This window comes from Ostrea edulis, chromosome 8 (genome assembly GCF_947568905.1).
Source record: "Ostrea edulis chromosome 8, xbOstEdul1.1, whole genome shotgun sequence".
Lineage (NCBI taxonomy): Eukaryota > Metazoa > Mollusca > Bivalvia > Ostreida > Ostreidae > Ostrea > Ostrea edulis.
In genome coordinates this window covers 47,667,073-47,684,888 of record NC_079171.1, presented here as the reverse complement: position 1 = coordinate 47,684,888, position 17,816 = coordinate 47,667,073, and the positions used below count along the sequence as shown (strand labels likewise).

Sequence of the window (17,816 nt, the reverse complement as noted above, 5' to 3'; positions counted from 1 at the left end):
GTCATAAAATTTGAAGAAAGATGGTTTAATCTTACCATACGCTCTTATGCATGTTACAAGAAGCATAAACTGGCTGACGAAGAGAATCATGCTAACATTTCTTCACTCGATCTACAAAAGAAGTGAAATTTCAAAATTTACTTCCGACCTTCCTTATATATATATATATATATATATATATATATATATATGTGTGTGTGTGTGTGTGTGTGTTTGCCGTCATATTGTCCAAACAGTTGCAGATTAGTCTACACCTTAACGTTCACACGGAGTCCAGCGATTTATGACTTGGACTCGAAGTATAGATATTTTTATTGATATAACAAATTTTGATGCCACGTGGTCGTGCAGTTGCACACGATGCACTTCAAACTTCAAAAGCTGTAATGATTTAATAAAATACGTTGTTAATTTTTCATACCTATAGTGAAATGTTATTGGTTTACAACGCATGGATAAAGGGGCATTTACTGTCAACAAGGACATAAAAAGAAACTTGTGTTTTTATTTTGAACTCTGATTAAAATGCTGGAATGTGTTTGAAAATATATAAAAACAAATGTGAGAGTGAAAATAACAACATGTGTAAACTTCAATCACAATCAATGATATATATTCATATAATTGTTTTGATATAAAAGAAAGAATTTCCAATTTCAAAATTACAACAAAAGATCGCGAGATATATGAATTTTTATATGTCAGTGATGATTTGTATGGACTGTAAAAACAGTTTTGGTCATTTTGGTAACATGAATTTGACAGCTTATTCTTCCTTAATACTGTTGACCTTCACAAATGTACCTATGATTCTTATCTGAAAATCAGGTGTTAAAGCTACATTTTTCCCAAATACACTTCCGCAATTTATAAAACAAATACTTACTGTCATGACATTATGTGTTAAATTTGTTTTTAAATAATAAAAAAAAAAAAAAAAACAGAAAGAAAAATAAAAATCTTGATGAAATCGTGGTCCTTCTTGTGATGTTGTTAATGATTTTACAGGTGTTTTTATTTTATTTATTTTTTTGCATCTCCCGTTAAATATAATTATCCACGGATTTTAATTACAATACATGGTTAGTTAAGAAGTTGTTGATTGTTCCCCCTCTTTTAATATAAATATAAGCGCTCCCTTCAGTGCTATCCTTAATTCTGTCGTATGACCTATGTTGTACACGTTTCATATGTGTTATGTATTCTCCACTTAATAGCAGATTTCGTGAAAACATGTACATTGATACACAGATAACACATCGAGATGTACCTCTACAGACAGCGAGACGGACAACAGGACCAGCTTTATATACTGGTATTTTACATGCAAAGTGTCTGTATTATCGATACGCACCAACCTCTTAAATCTCTTTTAACATTTTATTCCGTTTTCGTACATTTTACAGATAGCCATCTTACCCAGGGTTAAATGTAAAACTCCGATACCTGAAATATCATTACAAGCGTAGCTTACACATTTCCGTCTTTGACACTACCAGTCCAATATACTGCACGTGATATTTGAAAGCTTAAATGTACGCAGTGGTTAATTCGAGTCTTAAGGAAATGATGAAGTTTACAATGTCCACACTTATCTTTATTGCCAAACCTGCACTTAGAAGGCCGTGTTGTGATATCAGGTACATCTACAAATTGTATGCTAATAGCACTTATCGGTGTCTGCAGCAGTATTGTAAATAGTGTATATATCAGTATTACATTTCATTTCTAGGGAGAGTGTGTCTTATGTTAAGGGGGTTTTATATTTTAGGGTGTGTCTTATTTTTAGGGAGTGCGTAATACCTTAATTTTATGTCGATTCCTTTTCGGTTGTCATTTGGTGTTGTCATTTTGGACACATTTTCCGTTGTCACTATATGCAGATTTCTTTTCTTCTTTTTTATTCTGTTGTCATTTTATACTGATTTTTATTTTATTTTTGTTGTCATTCTATACAGTCGTTTATGTTACTTACATTTTTTGAATATTGTCATTTTATACAGATTTTTATTTTATTTCTGTTGTCATTTTATACAGATTTTTATTTTGTTTCTGTTGTCATTTTATACAGATGTTTATTTTATTTGTGTTGTCAATTTCGATAGATTTTTATTTTATTCTGTTGTCATTTTATACATATTTTTATTTCATTCTGTTGTTATTTTATGCAGATGTTAATTTAATTTTGTTGTCATTTTATACAGACGTTTATTGTATTAGTGTAGTCAATTTAAACATATTTTTATTCTATTCCTATTGATTTCTTGTTCTCTTTACTTCCATGAATAAAATTTCTCTTCTTCAAAGTAACAGAAATAAAAATGAAATATGTGAAAAAGGAAGGTGCAGGTTAAAATACATAGGACTTGGCTTAAAAGGGGACGCACACTGCACTTTAAGATTTGTTTTAAATAAGTCATGGCTTTAAATCTTGAAGACTTTTTTTTTATCTTGCAGAACTCAAACTAGGAAGTATTCGTTAAAGTAGCTTGTATTTGGAGTGGTTTGGCAGTTTTACTATTCATTTTGCTTCCAAAGTAAACCCAGCCCTGATGAAATGTAATACGAATGATAAACAAGTTTGGTACACAGAAAATCACCATGAATATCATCAAATGAGATCGAGGAAGTGACGTGTATTTGTTCATAAATTGGAATCCATTCTGGCTAACAAAAAAATCTGGTTTTAGTTTGCACTAAAAGTTCACCCATAATCGTCCTAGATTGTCACCTATAAGGCTCGGGAAATACAACCGATTGTTTTTCAATACCGTAGACGTGAATGTTTAATAGACCTCTAACAAAAAGGATGCATGTACTTTACGCATTTTGAACTCTGAATAATGGGACATATTTCTATAGTATATTATAGCATGGTGTATATTTGGTCTTAATTGCTTTCGGACTAAATCGATCCCTACTTGATATATATTTAATCTACAAGACATTCTTTCTGGTAACAATAAAACAGAAATAGTAATAAAATGTGCATCTTTATCCAGTAATAAAATGCACCGATTCTTCGGTACCACCTACGAAAGAACTTTGATCTCAAAAACGTTCTGAAAAATTCTAGTATGGCATTTTGAGGGGGGGGGGGGGGGTCGCACATGTACTTTCGTCGAGTAATACAGAATAAATTGTCCCTGTCCTTGATTGATTGAATGAGTGTCGACCACGGCCGGTATAGGTACACTTGATTATGTCTGGCAGATAATTAACAGTTTTAATGCATTTAATATAAAGAGTGGATTTACATTTTCTTTTCAAGTAGATCATTGAATCATTGAAATATACATATAAGATTGATTGGTGTTTTCCGCCACACTCAACAAATTTTCAGTTTTTATTGGTGGAAGAGAGAACCCAGATACGATATACATGGGAGGAGACTTTCGGAACCTTCCGAAAGTAAACTGGGACACTTTCTCAATAACCGGCGCGAGTGGGATTCAAACCCGCGCCGACAGATGTAAGAGGCCGTGTGATTTTGAGCGCGGTGCTTTAACCACTCGACCACGGAGGCATGATAAGAAATACAAGTGTTGGAAATGTGAAATACAAAATAAGTATGGTGTGAAGTGGATTTAAACCATGACAAAATATAACCACATCGTATATATACTACCAGTGGTGCATCTGACTGAGCGACTGTAGGCACAATACAAAAAATAATAGGAACCAGGTTTTCAAATGCAATTCCCCTGAAACGAAAGGAGGTTGTTGATTGTAAAATTTAAGAATAGCTTACTGACTTAATGAAAAGATGAAGAGAACGAACAGTGACAAATATCATACACAAAATTAAGAGTAGGGCATACACGGACCCCTGGACACACCAAAGATGGGATAAGGTATCTAGGTGTAAGAATCCCCTGTTGACTGATCACACCCGCCGTGAGCCCTATCTATCTATAGTCAACTACATGTGGACAAGTTGTATTGGTATACACTAATTGTATCAATTTCATACAAGAAACAATATTATTCAAAAGGTACAGACAGTAACTCTGTTCAGTACATATGGGTATGTAGCGATTATAATGAATGATAATATTATAGTGTATTGACCATGTCTAAGATGTGCATTAATGATATATAAAACTTTATATCTGATTTTAATGATGATAATTAATGTTAATGAACATTTATTTGTATTACCATTCAATATTCATCTACTGAATAAACTTCCACGGGATATTGCAAAATGATCAAATCGTAGGTCTAGTTTAGTTTGATAGGCCATGCTGGGCAAGTGTTTGTAAAGATCATATACGTGTACCTAGATGTACCAAAGGTGTTTGTGGATAGGACTTCCGGTAGTACCCCCCTTCTTTTATTTTTAAATGTTCCAATTCCTTGGGTATTTCGGACGTATTTTGGATAAAATATGTAACTTCAGAGTTTATCTATTTCAATGGAATACACAAATCTCGCATAGAAACCGTTTTTAAAAATGTCATATCACCGATCATAATATATCGGTGATATGACATTTTTAAAAACGGTTTCTATGCGAGATTTGTGTATTCCATTGAAATAGATAAACTCTGAAGTTACATATTTTATCCAAAATACGTCCGAAATACCCAAGGAATTGAACATTTAAAAATAAAATAAGGGGGGTACCGGAAGTCTTGTCCACAAGCACCTGTGAGATGTACGGAGAAATGTTTCCTTAAAATTCTCAACATAGATATTTACATAATTATTTCAAGGATTCAATTAAACTCCATGTGCATACATATATCTACAATCAACACTATCTCACAATGAAGGGGACATACCTGTATAAGGTCATAATTATACAACTTAATTGATTGCATTAATACCGAGCAAATGATCTTACCGTTCAGTGAACATACACGGATACACAACGTTTTCACAACATCCAGGGTTCGGGCAACACACACCGACAAGGAAGTTGAAATTTATTTGTGTTTACCCTACTGTTGTGTGAGGCGCGTGGTGGGAGAAGATTGTGTTATCTATTTCCTGAGTTCCGACGCTGGATTTATGTACCAGTATCCAAATGAAGCGATATTCTCTGGACGACAAGATTTGAAATGTTTTTTTTTTTTGGGGGGGGGGATCCCCTATGTGCGACCAGGCTTCGAAGCCATAAAAATATTAGAATTCATTTCAAAATAATTTCATTCCAAATCTTTTTTTTTTACTTGTATCTCCTGAGACAGTTTTCGTGCATTTACAAAATATGCATTTCATATTTTTATATATTAGGGGAAAAAGATAAAAAAAAATATATTTGAGAATTTTTACTATGCTCATTTTCTTGTTTTCAAACCTGGTGCATGTTGAATAATATGCAGACATAAAATTGGAATAATTTTTCTTTTTAAAACTTGCGGACGGATTAAACAGAGGTGAGGATTCTGAGCCCCTCCATCCATCTCATTAAATTTTGCCAATTATATATATTTTTCAAAATCATATACAAGCTGACTTTGTCGAATGGCACAAGGGCGAGGAATGTAGGGGATGTGTTGTGTTTAAATATACCTGTGTTTGTGTTCTAATTGCAAATAAGATGAATATGTATGCCTATTTTATTTTTTTATTTTATGAAGTTGAATATACAAAAAGTGTATTTAAAACTCAAATTTCACGTTTGACGTTTATTTATATAAACTAAGTAAGCCCCCCCCCCCCCCCCCCCCCAAAAAAAAGAATAACTGTTACTGTCGATAGTTCTTCGCGAATATATTTTGATTTGAGAAATTTTCAAAATGATCACACATAAAATGAGCTTTGGTGAGTTGTCGCAGAAATAATTATTTCGATATATTTTATTGTGGAAAATGGAATGTACATTAACTAATGTAAGATGCACATGGGCACTGTTCAAAAGGGGAGGGGGTGTAAAACACATTTATCTTGAGACTTGATTAACACCCGCTCCTCTCTCAAATATTTGACGAATCATTCGATCCTGACGTATGAATATAATCATACACGTATTGTTTACTGTGAAGCGAACTTTAGAATGTTATTTGCATGAAATTTCCTCGGCTATGAATAAGATAAAATATTAAGATATGAACTCCAGCATGGCTATTATGCAAGTTGGAAGTGACGTGAGAGTCTATTGATGTAAAATCCATATAGCGATATTTTTTATTTTTACGTGATCTTTAGTAATATGGTGATCATTTACTCTTTTTGTCATCTGATACAAATTATTTCGTATGTCTTGAAATACGGACAGGTCGTTCTGATATTAAACAATATTTCTCTGTGCCCCCACCCTCTCTCTCTCTCTCTCTCTCTCTCTCTCTCTCTCTCTCTCTCTGTGTGTGTGTGTGCGCCTCTCTCTCTCATATGTTGTTTGCATTAAAAAATAATTAAAAAAATATATCAAATAATGATATACACAGTGGAACACAGTATTTTGTATATAAATCTATAAATAGAATTACTAAACTACACAATGTCTTTCTTCCGCTAGTATATATAAACATAAATCACCTTACCTATTCCTCAGCACTGCTGATCACACAGTTACCCAGGAAGAATTCATTCGGTGACAGACGCACGGTTACATATACATATTTCCAGACTCTTAAATGTCCTCTACAGTTTCAAGACAGCCAATTCAGCACCGAGTATTATCCTCTATTAAAACAAAGTCTCTCTCCTCCCTAGCTTACGTGAGTGTTGTTGAAGAAATGTCGCATGTTTTTCTGAGGTTGTTGAATAATTGCTGGTAAAGACATGTGCAATTATATAATATCGGTCATCTGATCTAAAGGTTTTAGTGCAGTTCGTTTATTTAAAAAAAGTACATGTACATCTAATTTAAAATGTATACGGAAAATACAGGTATTTCTATAAAGAAAATGTGGGCATTTAATCATTTTCGTTTTTCTTTTGAAACACACAATTAAACACTTTACGATAACTGGAAAGTTTCAAGCAAGAAATGATTTCTTCTACATGAATGCACGAGGAAGTGAATTTGAAATACAAGGACATTTAACTTGCTTCTATAGGATAAACATCTCTTTAATGCGCACACTGGTAAAGGTAATATAAACACGTACAAGTTTAAGGAGGCATACTACATCTTCATAATAACTGACTTCCTTTCGAAACATGAATGAAAATATAAATATCAGCAATATCTGTATATTCCTTTTACATTAAATTGCTTAGCTGGGTAGCTCATTCTGTGAATGTGTCGATTAATGAACTGTCGATCGTGGGTTCCAAGTCAAACAGGAGTAGCTAGGAGTTTTAATTCTTTCCACAGATTAGTTTCTACTAAAACTGCATTTTTAGTGACTAAATTGAATTTGGAAGTTTTCAATTTTAAAGCATGATTGTACAATAGATGTCCCTGGTGTGTTATTCCTCCCTAAAGCCAGTTTGTCTCATTTCCCAATTCTGTGACTTTTGTTCGCAGGCAATGTTGAGTCATGATGCATATAAATAAAGTATATTGACATTCGTTCTCGACTATTTTAGATCAGAATCCAGATATCTTTAGCGTAACAAGAATTTGTAATTAATATCACCGACGACTAAAACACAAAACACATTTAGATGTGCCTGAAATTACATTTGTAATCAACGCAAACATGTCCATTATTTACTTTTTATTGTTTCACACTGCGGACAAAAAGGTGTGCATCAGGTGCCAATCAACGGAACATGTTGAATATATCGAATTCGTGTCTTTAATGCAATATTTCTGTTAATTTTTTTTTTTATGTATAATTCAATCTATCGAAAATTAAAGTTTGTGTAGGTCAACTCACATCGCACAGCTGAACCTGCTTGCCATTATGAATTTGACTGCGATAACTCCATTTACCTGATCAGGATATGGGGTTCACGGCGGGTGTGACCGGTCAACAGGGAATGCTTATTCCTCCTAGGCACCTGATCCCACCTCTGGTGTGTCCAGGGATCCGTGTTTGCCCAACTATCTGTTTTGTATTGCTTGTAGGAGTTATGAGATTGATCACTGTTCGTTATCTTCACCTTGCATGAATATAGAAAAATATAAGGCAATTAGTAGAGATACCAACTTTATTCGATAACGTACTTTCCCCTGCAAAACGTGTTATTTTTACGTGCAATACTCTATGTATTGCCCCCTTTTGTAAATGGTAGAGGTGAATTGTGTTTGAAATGTAAAATTTAACCAATGAATTGAAATGAAGGATCATCCTTTGTCTCTACAATTTAGAGCTTTAAATTCCTTTGTAATTGTGCTTGTTATGGATTTTTAGACAATTGTGCATTTATTTCTTTTCTCCGGTTAAATACCCCCCCCCCCCTCTCCCCCAATTCGAAAAACGATATACCGTGCCCGATTATGTTTATATTTACACATGCTTTCATCATTCCTTCATTTGAAGTTAAAGTCACGGTGAGACAATATTTTACGTATACATGGCGCTTAAGGTAGTTCCACCCTCATGTGTCTTATCCATATTCATGACTAAAAGTGAAAAAAACAAAACAACTATATATCTTTCCACTCATTATAGTTTAATATAATTAATAAGCAAAGAAGATGTGTATTTTGTCACCTTTTATAAGATGATCAGACATACAACAACAAAGGTATAGGTCAAGATAAGACAATCACAAATTTTATTAAAACAGAATGATAAAAAAAAAATAGATAAACAATTGTTAAAATGATAAATTTCTAATGTCAACTGTTTATAAAAACTGTTAATTTATAAATAAGTATAACTAATTGTGGTTATTTGGGAAAATATTGTATGATACATATGTACAAAAGAAGAAATAGCAACATAGGAGTTATTGCCCTTGACAACATATTTTTTTTATTATAAATAATTGATGAAAAGATGAACTTTTTAACTATCAATAGATTTCCATTTTTTTGGTATTCTATATGGTGAATAAAATTCCTCTGAAAGATATACTTCTATCATGCGCAACCTTTAAAATAATAAACATTTTTGCAAAAAATTACGACTTAACACGAAGATCGATCTACATTAAGACCGTAACAGTGAAGGCCCTTTATGGATGTATAATTGTAGTAGCAAATGTTCTACGCATTTAACGCCTGTGACTTTCACCTTTGATGACCTTGACAATGAAACGGGCAGTCATTGTCTTAGGTCCGATGCTCGCTGAATCAGGTAAAACTCAACTTATACTAAGAACCATCAAAGAGTAATGTAATTATAGAATATGTATATATAAGATATATTCCAGGCCATTTGTATCCAAATTGTTTTTCTTTTTATTTAAAAATCACTGTGCCCGGTATAATATATTAAAAGAAATAAAATAAACAGTACACAAAGTTAAAATTTTAACGCAAGCGCTTTCATTTCATAATCCTCAGGCGTTACTTTTTAAAATAGTTTTCTATATATATATATCGTACCAATCGTGAATTATTTGAAGGCAGAAATTAATGAATAGCTTCATAGAGACTATTCAATGGTGCAGGAATGGATCACGTGGGATGGTTCTTCAGATGAGACCACGAAAATCAAAGCCCTGTATCACAACAGGTGTGGCACGATAAAGATCCCTATCTGGTCAAATGCCGTAAGCGCTGAAGATAGGCCTAAATGCAGCCCTTCACCGGCGATGTAGACGTCTCCATGGGAGTGAAATATTCTCTTGTGGGACGGTAAACAATATACAACCAACCAACCAACCTATTTAACACTGAACCAAATATCTTAGAAGCCTCTTCCAAACAACATTTTCCCTTCTTTGCTGAATAAGTGACGAAAAAACAATCGCTATCCATTTTATCCCGATTCGTGTTTGTCGATAATACAAGTTAGTAATAAGCGTATCCCTAACTAGATGTTAATTGTGTATACTCCATAATTCCTATTCAACATAAATAAACAACGATATTGACCATGAGATATACACTACCGGAACTTTGATAATGACGATGATGATAATGATGATAATGACGATGATGATAATGATGATAATAACGATAATGATAATGACGATGACGATGATGACGGTGATGATAATGATGATAATGACGATGACGATAATGATGATGATGATAATGATGATAATGACGATGATGATAATGATGATAATGATGATGATGATGATGATGACGATGATGATAATGATGATAATGATGATAATGACGATGATGATAATGATGATAATGACGATGATGATAATGACGATGATGACGATGACGATGATGATAATGATGATAATCACGATGATGATAATGACGATGATGATAATGACGATGATGATAATGACGATGACGACGATGGTGATAATGACGATGATGATTGTCACAATTTGAGTTTGTTTTATTATGCTTGTTATGACGTTCCATAGTTTGTTCTCATCATATAATCGTTACGGATAGTTGGTCACGGCTGTCAAACCGGTTTGTAAATGCTTACGTGTTAGTTCTGACCAGGCCGCGGAAGTGGGAAGGTGTGTCCTCCCAATGTGAGAAAATGATTGACCTGTGTGGTCAAGAGTTTTACCTTTGTGGTTTACTGGGCCTGCGTTGTATGTACATTTTGCACGGGTGTTCGAATGATGTTCCTGTGTGGAAAATGAGAACACAATTTTGAGCATTTCGACAGTGGTGAGTGTGAACTGTTTATTTTTGTTTACGTTAGGAAATTTTGCTACTCTATTTAAATTTATGTAACCAGTTTATTTGTATTACACAATATACCCGACATGCGCAAGTTTTCAGTATATAATGTATATGTAAAAACCTCGACTGTTACTGTGTAATTATAGGTGGCCAGCTGTGTGTGTTATTGTATGGCTCGAGCAGGTGCTCGCAACATGTATAACATGGCGTTCTGAGATATTTGAAGAGAGTTGAGTTGGAGAACGACCTATAGAAATACAGGAAATACGTTTACGGCTACAGAAACGTTGAGCGAGTGATGGACAAAGTGTCACCACGTGTATGAATACAGCCAACGACTGTTGTGTAAAGTGTGGTAACTCTTTAGTCAACGTATTTTGTTTCGCCATCCTGTGTAACGTATTTCGAATTCGAGAGACAAGTCTGCTGGTTTTCTTACATAAAGCAACATAACGTAACATTTAGCTTTAGTCGGGTACACGTGTAATCGTCTGTAAATTCATATTTTTTGTTGTTTTGTTATATTTTTGTTTTGTTTTTGTGTGTATGTGTGTTGTTGTGTGTATGCGTGTGTATGAGTGTAGATGTTACTTGCTATATCAGTGAGCACGATAATAAACTTATTTGCACATACTCTTGATCTTTCTTCAAAGAACGGTTTGCAGCGAGGGATTATTTCCATGCCTTTATCACAGATTGTGACAATGATAATGGGTTTGTCATTGGTGGTGATATACAGTGATTGCGTTATTTTTGTAACTGAAGGTAATGACTTAAAGAAAGATGAACTAATCATATGTTTCAGTCTTAGCTTGTTACATCTTAATTTGTTCATGGTGGAATATCCACAACAGATGATACTGATTAAGTCATATCTTGTGCTTCATTATTAGCTTGCCTCTTTTTGTATTCTTATGAAGTAGAATTTATTCAAAAGCTTTTACATGAGAAGAAAAAAAATCTTTGGCTGTAGCCTTTACATTAAGATATATTGACGACGTTTTATCCATTTACAATACTCATTTTCATTCCTGAGCCACAGGGGAGGGCAAAAATTGCCAAAGATGACCAATTGTAAAATCCTCTTTTCTAGTTCCAAACATCTGAAAGAAAAAATATATACTTGGCTTTGCATAGCAGGAAACGCAAATACATGGTTGTGTGAAGCTGGGGACATAAGTACATAGTTATGTGAAGCAGGAAGTCTTTGAATGAAAATTTCAATGACCCCGTAACAGCGGTTTACTCTCTAGGACGTATAGTAATACTGTATGTAACGTTCAACAAGAGGTACACGGACCTTAATGGTCACCTGAGTATCAGAACCCATAAATAACCCATACAGGGAGAGTCACATTTGCACATCAGCCTCAATATAGTTTTTTGTGCATAATATTCCCTTTTTTGATACATTTTCATTATGTGGCCATATTGACCTTGCTCAAGGGCGTTAACCCTGATTTTCTACAATTTAATATAGTTTCACTAGGTGGTCATGTTGGACCTGCCCACGGACCTGAACCCCTGACCCATGCATTTCGCAATTTAGGTAGAAAGCTTCATCGACATGATAATCATACATTTAGTTTTTTTTCTAAAATGAACTTGGGAGTAGAGAATGTTGTCTGTTTGCTTGTTTTACGATTAGATCTTTTGCCTAAAAATAACGGGGAAAATTAAAATTAAAAAAAAATTGATAAATATTACGTTTAGTGTAATTGATGTACCTGTATATGAACCGATGATTTCAATACGATTTGTTTTCTTTTAAAATACCGCACAAAAGTTAAGAAATATATAATATTTTATATGGTTATCTCGTCATAATGTACGGGTCCATGCGTGTGGTTTAAACCAAGGGGTTAAAAAGAACGCGGTTCTGAATTCCTCTTGCCGAAACAACACTTACAAAGTTTATAATTAACAGGTTAATTGATACTTATTAATCCCTTCATTTTTTGAGATTGAAATGCAGGAATATTTTTAATGACTTACAACCTTGCTTTAAAACTTACAAACATCGATCAACCAATTGATTAGACAATGAACAATATGCAACAAACCCGCACTTACAGCAATGAACCATTATCAATACCCCGTTTATTGTTTACACCCGCTATGTATAGGTACACATATGTACATCCTTCACTTTGCCGCTCCATTGACCACATATCGCCGTTCACTCCAATGAACAGATATTAGGGGCGGGTCCAGGAATTACGGTCAGGGAGGGGGCCTCAACCCCCTCCCTCCACACTAAGGTCCATATCTGCCACTGCTAAACAATAGACCACGCTTTACCTTTCATTTCAACATTTTAGGGGGGGGGGGGGACTGCTGCGCCCCTTTTAAATTCGCCACTGGATATCGCCGTAAGACATTTTATAATTCTGTATGTAATAAATTATATTTTTGCAAACTTAGGGCGGAAACCCTCGTTCCTGCCACCCCTTTGCAGACGCCCTTCTTTGGGAATGCCTTGACATTGATTGAGAGTACATCTTTCAGTCACAGTAATTGTAAAGCTGATTAACTATTGTGATATACAGTATATTTTGAATCCTGTGACGTTTCCGGTTGTAAAGGTTGTGTTTTACACTCAGCGATGTTTCAGTCATGTTAGATTATAGACGTTTTTTTAATTCTGTGGCGACATGGGATTATGCTAAAGTAATGGTATTTGGCTTCATCACCCTTTGTACTACGAACATCCAACTAATCATGTCATGAAAGATAAAAAGGTTTTTATAAATGTTTATTAGCAAAACTTCACTTCAAAATACATGTAAAATGAAATTCAATACAAAGTATTGCATTGTGTCAGCATTAAAAGTATATTCCTTAGTTGTAAAGAATCATCACCTATCTAATAACACTTGAATACATCATCGATTTTAAACAATATACAAGATTGATGAATTGGGGAGAATCACGAAACTATAATGTACTCATGGATGATAAAAATCTACATGGAGAAACTAGAGACAATTTATGCTGATTCATGCTGCACAATCTCACAGCAGCTGAGTAAGGATCAATTAGGTCGACACTAATGTAGTGATGAAAAATTTCATTTATTGAAAATGACGAAAATCATGAAAAATATATAAAGCATAATAGGGAATCAGACTAACAGCTAATCACACAATGTGAAATGATATTACAATATGCCGATCCCCTAACATTACAGCTGTACAATGTATTTGCACAAAAATACAAACTACATAAAGTATACAGCAAAAAGATGGCACATCTAAAATAAAGATTAGTCATGTAAATGTAAGTAGGGGTGGAAAGCTGGGGTGGCGGTGGTGGCTGGTATGCTGAAATTTTATGCTACAACAGTTGGTACAGTGAGAATGATCAAATATTCAATGATCACTTAAAGACCTGCATCATATCACGTGATCATGAGGAACAATTTCTATTGGATATTAACATTTGGAGGGTTGATATTAGACAATGGAAAAGTTTGGAATTACATAGCCAGCTACAGAAAAACCGCAGCTCCTAAGAATTGGGAAAATAACATAACATGCCACCTGACACCTGCATGGCCAGCTGCATGGATTACCAGGGAATTGTCTACAGCATTGACCAAACTAAAAGGTTATCAATACAATTAAATAGGTATATTTACTCACTTATATTTCCCACCAAAATCCTAATTCAAATTGGTATATCTACTTACTACTATACAATAATATACAACAAAACAGCATTCAAAACATACATGTAATTATTTACATAATAGTTATATGTCATAGCAAATAACACAGTAAACACAGGTCCCTACATGGTGATAATGGAGGTAATTTAGACAAGAAACAATTATATTGGGTACGTTATACGATATCGGCGACGCCTGTTATACAGATATGACGTCATGATATCTCTATAATACGAACAACTTAGAAACTTGATCCGATTCTGTATAATAAAAAAATATATCCATTTCGATGCTCTTTGAGAGAGGTATGACTATGTTTTCACATAAGGAAATATGAATATGGGACGTTTACATATATTATGAAGAAAACATTGGTGGAGGAAGAAAAATAGCAATCAACTTTTTAGAATATCTGTACCTATAACTGGCGGTTTCTACGCTTTCTATTCCATATATAATACAACTCAAAAGTTCCTTCACTAATGAAATACTTTATATAATATGATTACATGCACTATATGACTATTTTGAACCGACCCTAGAGTCGGAACCCTGATGTTATTCAATTCAGAATTGTGTTACATCCACTGTCTTCTTTTCCTTTATATGCATTTACTTTCTCTGCAGCATTAGTAACTTAGAGAAGCCTTTCAAATGATACAGACATTAGTAACTATAATTTTGGTTCAGCCTTGGAACCGCTGGGGTCATGAAATTTACAATCTTGGTAAAGGGCTGCTTTTTCTAGATATATATTCAATTTCTATTCCGTATTAGTAGCATTAAAAGGTAGTATTTAAATAGTTTACACATGAGCACTATGAAGTTTGGACCCATCCTGGAGTCAGAACCTCTTCGCCTGGAATAATGAAATTTACAATTTTTAACAGCTGTCTTCCTGCTCTACATGACCATGGTTTTAGATGTTCTTAAAGAAGAGAATATTTTTGAAAATTCGTACATTTTGACAAAATTTGTCCCACCCATAAAACCATGGAGGTACACAGGTCTTGGAAATTGACGCAAAAACACGTTATGCCAAATTCGAAAAGAATACAAAGAGTTGTAATCAAGAATAGATTTTAAAATATTCAATTGTTAAGACATTTAATCACTATAGCTATTTTGGCCCCATTTTGGAACAAAAACCTTTCTCCTTGGATCCCGCAATTCACAACTCTGCTAAAGGACTATCCGCTCCTTCAATATGTGTATTAAGTTTTAATTTAGTATTAATAACATTAAATATGTTATCTAAATGTTTTAAACAGAAAGACAGATTTAGCCTCGCCCTGGAATTAGAACCTCTGCCTCGGGAGACATGGAATTTTCAATTTTGGTAGACGTGTTCATGGTTTTTGCCCCTTATAGATGAGCAGTTATAGTGAAGAACGTTTTTGAAAGTGATCCATACTTGGAGGTATTTGCCCCACCTCTAATGGAACGAGGTCAGAAGTCCTGAAATTTACACTTTATGACCCCTTGTCTCAGAGATGCGTCAGACTAAATTTGAATAGAATTGGAAGGGTAGTTTATATGCATATATCTAGTTATTGATTAACAGTGGTAGACCAAGTTTGCGTTTAACCAATCAAACATTACAATCATATTATTCGTTTACAATATATGTCAAACCACATTAAGCAAACATACAATTCATATGAAAAAAATCTAAGTGCTACTTATTTCATCAGTCACAGCTATATATATGTATTCTGATCTGCATAATCATTGTAAGTTACATTATCTATGAACATACAAATAATAGGGATTACATTTGTCTTAAAAAGTTTTACCTTGTCACTCAGCCAAAAAATATGGATCAAATATACATATGTAGCATCCGAAACCTCGTTACATGTCAACTGGTTAAACACAATCATTATAGTACAGTGTTATAATTCTAAACCATACTGTGTATCTTATTCAGACCAAAAATCGAAATTCTAAAACGCACATCCGGAATTACAATTTTAAAGAAATTGTAATTAAAATATTTATATAGCGCCCTATCAACTTTAGTTCTTTAAAGGGCTTTACAAATGTGAGAGAGAAAAATGATATAAAACCGATGTGCATATTCATGTGGATAAACTATTAATAGAGTCAGAATTAATATGCATAATTATATAATTAATATATAGCGCCTAATGTCATGATATAATTACCTTAACGAAAAGTGAAGATAACGAACAGTGATCAATCCCATAACTCCTAAAAGCAATGCAAAATAGAGAGTTGGGTTAAACACGGACCCCTGAATATACCAGAGGTGGGATCAGGTGCCTAGGAGGAGTAAACATCCTATGTCGACCGGTCACACCCGCAGTGAGCCTGATATCTTGTTCAGGTAAACGGAGTTATCCGTAGCCAAAATCAGTGTACCAAGAACGGCCTAACAATCGGCATGAAACACGTCAGCCAGCATTTGGCCCAATGATAGGTTGTATAGGCAAACTAGATCGGTATAACATAATAATAATAATAACACATGTAACAATTTAAAACAAACCATAGGGATAATTAAATACATAGAAAGGACATACGTATAATAACAAACTACAGTTCAAATAGCAACTGAAGGTTTTTTAAATATTAAAAACGCATGACAAGGGGCAATTTCAGTTCTAGCTCGATTAGAAAATAAACACAATGAAAACAAAAATAACATATTGTGCATGAACTCGACTTCATTATCGGCTTAATTACATTTGTAAGAAAGACAGTTTTATGAATGTGTGTTCTGCTTGAGAAAATACGTGTACATCACACATATTCATAAAGAACCAGAGCCACGAATATCCAAAAATGGCCCTTAGTCAGAACATGATATTATTCTCGGGGACAGAAACCAAGAATAGCTATTTTTCAAATATGTTATCCTTTTTCCGATATCTTTTCATTTTTTTTAGTTATTGACCTTCAAAGTACCCATTGTTTTGGCCAGATTGTTATTGACGTCGCAATTTTGCAACGTAACGTCACAATTTTACAACGTTTCATGTACTTTTACGTGAAAGTTCTCTAGGTATAAAAGTGAAACAAAAACGCTATTCAGTGCAATTTAATTATGATATTGTAAATATTTAAATCTGTCTATGTTAATTCTATATTAAAACACACACCTATATAGTATAATTGTACATCTCTTTCTCGTCTGTCTGTTTGTCTCCTTCCCTCTCTTTATATTTTTTAAATTTTTATATATGAAACAATTCAACAGTTTTAAAGTAATATTAATGCAGTACTTCTTTACTTAGCTTTGTTATTTAAGTATGACATGAAGATAAACCCAATCCCAATATTTTAACTGTATTATAGGGTTATTGAACTTATATTGGTGAATATTGGCACGAGTTGGCTGTGAAAATGCACGAACTTGCGAGTGCATTTTGACAGCCAACGAGTGCCAATATTCACCTATATAAGTTCAATAACCCTTTTATTATATAGGTAAAGTATTTAGTTGTTAAATTATATCCCTTTTCACTCAAACCACTCCAAAATAGACGAGAATTCATCAATATT

At 33.8% G+C, this 17,816-nt stretch overlaps 2 protein-coding genes across 4 annotated transcripts in view; both read right to left on the bottom strand.

Moving 5' to 3' along the window:
* LOC125661347 (receptor-type tyrosine-protein phosphatase alpha-like) overlaps positions 1-6,777 on the bottom strand; it is a 56,156-nt gene extending 49,379 nt beyond the window's left edge. Inside the window, exons 1-3 of one of the 3 annotated variants that reach the window (XM_056146241.1) lie at positions 4,850-4,912; positions 3,629-3,704; positions 36-111 (exon numbers count right to left, since the gene is read on the bottom strand). In XM_056146241.1, the coding sequence (XP_056002216.1) occupies positions 36-90 (55 nt within the window). In that variant the 5' untranslated portion in view covers positions 91-111; positions 3,629-3,704; positions 4,850-4,912. Of the gene's footprint in view, positions 1-35; positions 112-3,628; positions 3,705-4,849; positions 4,922-6,491 lie in introns of those variants that run through there. The other 2 variants (XM_056146243.1, XM_056146242.1) reach the window with 2 other exon arrangements.
* LOC125661339 (receptor-type tyrosine-protein phosphatase mu-like) overlaps positions 1-17,816 on the bottom strand; it is a 191,645-nt gene that overhangs the window by 119,000 nt on the left and 54,829 nt on the right. The gene's annotated exons all lie outside the window — the stretch shown is intronic.